This window comes from Vombatus ursinus, unplaced genomic scaffold (assembly GCF_900497805.2).
Source record: "Vombatus ursinus unplaced genomic scaffold, bare-nosed wombat genome assembly UNPS02014798.1, whole genome shotgun sequence".
NCBI lineage: Eukaryota > Metazoa > Chordata > Mammalia > Diprotodontia > Vombatidae > Vombatus > Vombatus ursinus.
In genome coordinates, this window is record NW_020954576.1 from 52,817,601 (window position 1) to 52,823,600 (window position 6,000).

Genomic DNA, 6,000 nt, shown 5'->3' on the forward strand with positions numbered 1-6,000 from the left:
GTATCTTGATTTATTTTTTGTGTTTTATCGTATCTTGATTTATATTTTATTGTATCTTTATTTATTTTTTTAGATATTTCCCAATTGCATTTTAATCTCATTCAAGAGTATTGGGTCACATGTTTGACACCTCAGAACTACATCCTGCTACCTCATGTATAATTAGGCAGTTGGACACCAGAATTAGAGTTTATGCCTTAGAAGGCATTTTCCAACTAAGATTTTAGGAGTTCACGGAGCTGGAAATAAAGTCTCCAAGGGATGAAGGCAGAATATGTTCTCCCTCCTCACCCTCACTGCTTAGTTCCCTGATTTCTTTCAGATTTATATCAAATCTCACATTCTTCACTACACTAGTGTCTTTCCTCTGAGATCACCTTCCATCTGCTCTGTATATAGTTTACATGTACATGGTGCTCCATGAGGGCAGGGACAGTTTTTGCCTTTCTTTATATCCTGAACATATCATGTTTAGAACATAGTAAGCACTTCATAAATGTTTGTTGACTGACTGACTGAATATCTAGTTGGGAGAAAGGGAATAGGTGGGGAAATAAGAAGAGTAACTCACTTCTCTGGCAAGAAGGACCCCGGTAGCCAGGCACACAGATGCAGCTCCCGTTCTCAGGTATGCAGGTCCCCCCATTCTTGCAGGTACAGGAGTTATTGCAGTGGGGTCCCCAGAAACCCTCAGGGCATGGAAGGTCACAGTGGAGCCCTGTGGACCCAGCAGAGGGTGTATAGGTTGAAAGGGATCCTTCTACGTAGAGGGGACCAATCCCTATCAGCTCTATCCCCCTTTGGGGTGGGACATGGAGGCAGGAGCCCTGGGAAGGGGGGGAGGAGGAGGGCAAGGAGAGGGGACAGAGTCTTTGCTTTCCAAGGACCTTCCCCAAGATCTTCAGCTGGATGGCCTGGCTATTTGACTTGCTCACCTGTCCATCCAGGTCGGCATTGGCAATGTCCATGAACAGGGTCACAGCCATCTGCATGTTTGCAATCACAGTGACTGGCACAGCCTGCTCCAAACTGCCCCTTCTTAGGGAAAAAGAAAGGAAGGTTGAGTCAGCAAGGGAGGGCTCGGTTAGCAAGGAATAGGGCTTAACAGTATCACCCTCCCAGACCCTTTCCTTACCACTGGCACTCACCAGGCAGGGAAGCTGGCACCTATCACCACGCCAGCCAGGGGTGCAGGAGCAGGCTCCTGTCTGTGGACTACAGGAAGCCCCATGGGCACACTGGCAGCTGGCATTGCAACCAAATCCCCAGGTGCCCTCAGGGCAAGGCACAGAACAGTCACCTTTCTGCCATCCTGATGGAGAGAGTGGTCCTAAGGACTAATGGCCTTTCCCGATGTCATTCCTTTCTTACCAAGGACTCTACATATGGACTGAGTCCCATCAGAGCTCTCAACCCAAGAGAGTTTCCTAGAGTTCCTGCTCCCCCCCACTCAGTCATACTATCTAATCCTGAGCCCTACCCTATGACTTCCACTTCCCTTCCTTCTTCCTTCCAGGATTCTTAGAACTCTCCCAGTCCAGGCCTGGACTCCAGCCCCCTAGAGCCCAACCCCATCCCAAATCTTAAGCCTTGTTCCAGTTTTGGCTTCAGTCCTCAGTCCCACTATGTCCCTTCCCAGGGCTCCACCTCTGACCTCCTAGCCATGCCCCTCCCCATCCATCCCCAGGCCCAGACCCACTCAAAGGTTTTTACAGACCTTCCTTGCAGTTGCACGTGCCATCGATTGGGGAGCAGGTGAGAGCATGCACACAGGAACAGCTCTGGGAGCAGTTGACCCCGAATGTGTCCAGAGGGCAGAGGCTAGAACAGTGGGGGCCCTGGCAGAGCCCAGCCCAGAGACAAATGAGAGAGGAGTGGAGCACCTTGTCCACACAGTACTCCTCCCTCCTTAGTCCCTCCTTCTATGGGGGGGGGGGAGGCAGTCAGTCAAAGGGGACACTGTTCCTTTCTTGCCAAATCAGAGAGGAGGTTTGCCTCCAGGAGAGGGAGCATAGGCTAGCCCAGGGATGCCAAAGTGACAGACCTGACCAAAAAGGTAAGGGGCTAGAGACTAGATTCTTGAGTCTTCTAGGATATGGAAATGGAATTCCCCTTCCTCTCTCTCTCTCCCTAGAGACTGTAAGGTGGGATTCCCTGGATATCCTAGTAGCTGGAGGTGGAGGGGGTAGGGGAAGTAAAGGGGACTCTGGGCTCCCTTCACCTTTCGGAGGGGAAGACAAGCTCCAGAAGATGGGGCTCAGGGTCCCTGTGTCTCCTGGAGCAAGGTAGTTGGGGGGTGGGGATGGAGATAAGCCCTCTAGGGTCCTGTCTCCCCTTCCTATGAGGCTCGAATGTTTTCCAGTACCAACAGGACAATGAGTTGGGCATACCCTATTGGCTCACTCACTGTGTAGCCAGGGGGACAAAGGCAGTGGCCACTTTCTGCCTGGCAAGTGCCTCCATGCAGGCAGAGGCAAGGTTCTCGACAGCCAGGCCCATGGGTGCCCGGGGGACAGCTCTCGTTGCAGTGCAGGCCCGCCCATCCCGGCCTACAGGAGCACTCGCCGCTCATGGGATGGCAGCTGTGAACAGAGCAAGAGGAACCACCAAGAGTCCTCCAGAAGGTCCAGAGGAGGAAGCCGAGATCCTCTGGGCTCTCTAACCCTGTTCCCATCGGCCCAAGGAGCCCGGTCCTAGCTTCTTCCGGTGGAGAAGGGGGCCAGCCCAAAGTCAGGGGGCCACGAAAGCCCCCGAGGCGAAGACGGGGTGTAGGAGGCAGGTGTCGCCTCCTTTCTTCCTTCCCTCTAGTGTTTCCCCTTCCTGGAACCCTCCCTCTGGGACCCTCTCATGCCCATCCTGAGATTCCCCCACCTGAGGCTATGCTCTGCGTGACAGGTGCAGGACTCCTCGCAGGTGAGACCGTAGCTGCCGTCAGGACAGAGGCGCTCCGTGCAGCGATCCCCAGTGAAGCCGTGCTCGCACAGACACGCTCCGTCGGCTGAGAAACAGCGGGCCCCGGGGGCGCAGTCACATGTCTCTGCACAATCTTGGCCGAAACGATCCACTGGGCACTCCTCCCGGCACCTAGGCACCTAGCTCAGTGAGGACAGCCCTTCCAGGCTCCGTCCCCACCCACTGCTTCGCCGAGGATCTGCCCACGACCCCTCCCACCAGGCACCCTAGACCCCACCCTCTTCAAAATCATCCGGTACTCCTCACATTCACCTCTCTCCAGTGTATCCTGGAGCACAGTGACACTGCCCTAGGATCGGATCGCATTGGCCACCGTTATGACAGCGACACTCCTGGGTGCAACCCCTTCCATAGCGGCCTTCTGGGCATGTCAGGGAACAAATGGCGCCCTGAGAAGAGCAGGGTAGAGAGTGTCATAAAAGTCCCCGGGAATTCCCAGAGTCCCCCGTGCTAGGAGCAGCCCTATGAAATCCATTTATTTGGGCAACCAACAAACATTTATTAAATGCCTCCTGTCACCAGGGAGTAGTAGGGCCCCCACTGTCTCCACTGTTATTTCCCAGGAACTGCACTACCTCTGCCACTCACATCCCTCCCCCTCCCAGCACACTTCCAGAGGAACCTCTCCTTGGCAATAATAACCTTGACCCCAGCACCCCCACTGCCACTATGAATCTGCTCCACTTCTAGTCTTCAGAAGTCCCTTCCAGCATTCTGACTGCCCTTCCCCAGGGACTCCCAGTATTGTCCCCACCAACTGTCCCCATCCCTCCTACCATCCAGCCTGGGGGGCAGGTGCAGTTCTGGTCAGAGTTGTAGATACCCCCATTTTGGCAGGGATGGCTTCTGGGGCAGGAGAAGCCAAGTGTGTCCAGATGACAGGGTATCTCACAACTGTGGAGGTAGATAAGGCTTAGTGGATCAGTGGGGAAGGAGGGAAGGAGAAGGCTTCACTCCTTTATTCAGCCTGCACTAAATGGTCTAGTATGGAACAGATTTTTTGAAATACCTATGGATAAGATAACATAAATAGAAATGTTGCTCTTTTATACTCCCATCGGTAAGACCATTAGTTGACAGTAAGGATTCAATTACATTCAGCAAACATTTACTGAGAAGGAGTGGGGGAATATGAACTTAGGAGAGGGTGTACTGAATTTCTAATCAGAAGACTCCAAATTATTTAGATAATAATAAGTCCCACACACATCTAAAAACTCAACTGCATAACTACAGGATAAGGAAAATATGATTAAAAATAGTTCAGATGGGGGAAAATAGCAAGGGGCCTTTGGCAAACAATTTGAGCCAGCAATGTAGTGTGACTATGTCCAGAAAGAGGGAGGTAAAAGTCATGCTAGACTGTCCAGGTTAGACTGTACCTAGCTTCATGTTGTATTCCATGTATTCCATTCTAGTCACCATATTTTAGGGGGCAATTTAACAACTGAAACATAACAGTGGCCAGAATGATGGGGGATTGGAAGCCATGTCAGAGGATGATCAACTAAAGGAAATACCAATGTTTAGCTTGGAGAAAACTCAGAGAACACGATTGCTGCCCTCGAGAATGTGAAGGTCTGCCATGTGAATGACTAAAATGACTAAAAAGCAGAGCAAAAATTTCCAGAGAGAAGTCAGGAACTCTGGGTAGAGTTTCCAAGAGCTGCCTAGAATGGAATGGGCTGCTTCGTGAGTTACCGAGCTCCCAGTTTCAGGAAGTGTTCAGAGTCAGGAACATTGTATTGGGAGTTTCTGCACTGAGTGGGAAATTGAACCATGCTAGGAGTTGGTTAAGTGGGTTCCCTGATCAGCTTATGGGTTCATAGGCTCAAAATGTAGAGCTAAAAGGGACCTGAGAAGTCATTAAGTCCACTTCCATCATTTTACAAGTGAGGAAACAGGGGTTTAGAGGTTAAGTCAATTACCCAAGGTCAGAAAGGCAGTAAAGCAGGCAGAGCTGAGATTCCAACCCTGGTACCCTGAGTCTACATTCAATGCCCCATCCACTGACCAACAAAACCTCTTAGGGAGCTCAAAGGAAGATAAACCTTTGTTTTGGGACATTTGCGAGCATATCCCTATGGAGTCCATGGGTTTGTCCATGTATTGGCTATGAACATACTCCTGGGAGCACAAGGCTGGGTTTTGGGCTTGCCCATACCCTCCATGGGGAGATAGATGCCTTGTTGAAAAGATTAAGGAAAACTTCTGATTAATTCTCAGTGACTAGGGCTGCCCTCCCTCCCCAGTGAATTGGTTAATTCTCTTCCAATTCTCACTACTATGATTCTATATATGTGTGTTCATATGTGTCTTTATGGTGATATTTGTGCATTGCCTTTGTATAAATGTCCATATGAGTTAGGTATGTCTCTAGATTTATGCCAAAGTATATCTCAGCTCCCAAACTGCTTACCTGGGCCCAGTGCTATTGGCGGGACAGTGACAGGCCCCCGTCTGGAAGTCACAGGAGGCTCCATGGCAATGGCATTGGGCCAGGCAGGCAGGGCCATAAAAACCAGGTGGGCAGGGCTGGAAGCACTGGGGAGGCTGGAAGCCAGGAGGGCAGACACAAGCTCCAGTCTTGGGGTCACAAGTGCTGTTGTTGCCACATTCACAGAAACGTTCACAGTTTTTGCCCCACAACTGCAGAGGGCAAGCTAGGGGTTGGGGTGAGGGGTAGAATCATAGGCATAGTCAATCACTGGAAGATCATACCCTCACTCACCTGACCTGGGGCTCCTGGTTACTCTCCAGTCTTTGTCCCTGCCTGGGCTTCTACTTTCTCCTGTAATCTCTTCATTTCTTTATCTTTTCCTCTCTGTGTTTCTCAATCTCTCTGTCTCTTCCTTTGTCTCTGCCTCTTTGGGGCTCTCTCTCCCTCCCTCCTTCCCTCCTCCTCCTCCTCTTTCTTCTCCTGCTCCTCCTCCTCTTCCTCCTCTTTCTTTTTCTTCTTCTTCCTCTTGTTTTCTCTCTTTCTCTCTCTCTCTCTCTCTCTCTCTCTCTCTCTCTCTCTCTCTCTCT

General features: G+C 50.9%; 1 protein-coding gene across 3 annotated transcripts in view; it reads right to left on the bottom strand.

Annotated features, from left to right (window-relative positions):
• Nucleotides 1-6,000, bottom strand: part of PEAR1 (platelet endothelial aggregation receptor 1) — a 43,585-nt gene that overhangs the window by 7,468 nt on the left and 30,117 nt on the right. For all 3 annotated transcript variants that reach the window (XM_027871368.1, XM_027871369.1, XM_027871370.1), the window contains 9 exons: nt 5,393-5,636; nt 3,750-3,867; nt 3,226-3,362; nt 2,872-3,084; nt 2,408-2,582; nt 1,718-1,838; nt 1,149-1,312; nt 936-1,038; nt 572-718 (listed from right to left, as the gene is read on the bottom strand). In XM_027871368.1, the coding sequence (XP_027727169.1) occupies nt 572-718; nt 936-1,038; nt 1,149-1,312; nt 1,718-1,838; nt 2,408-2,582; nt 2,872-3,084; nt 3,226-3,362; nt 3,750-3,867; nt 5,393-5,636 (1,422 nt within the window). The remainder of the gene's footprint in view (nt 1-571; nt 719-935; nt 1,039-1,148; nt 1,313-1,717; nt 1,839-2,407; nt 2,583-2,871; nt 3,085-3,225; nt 3,363-3,749; nt 3,868-5,392; nt 5,637-6,000) is intronic.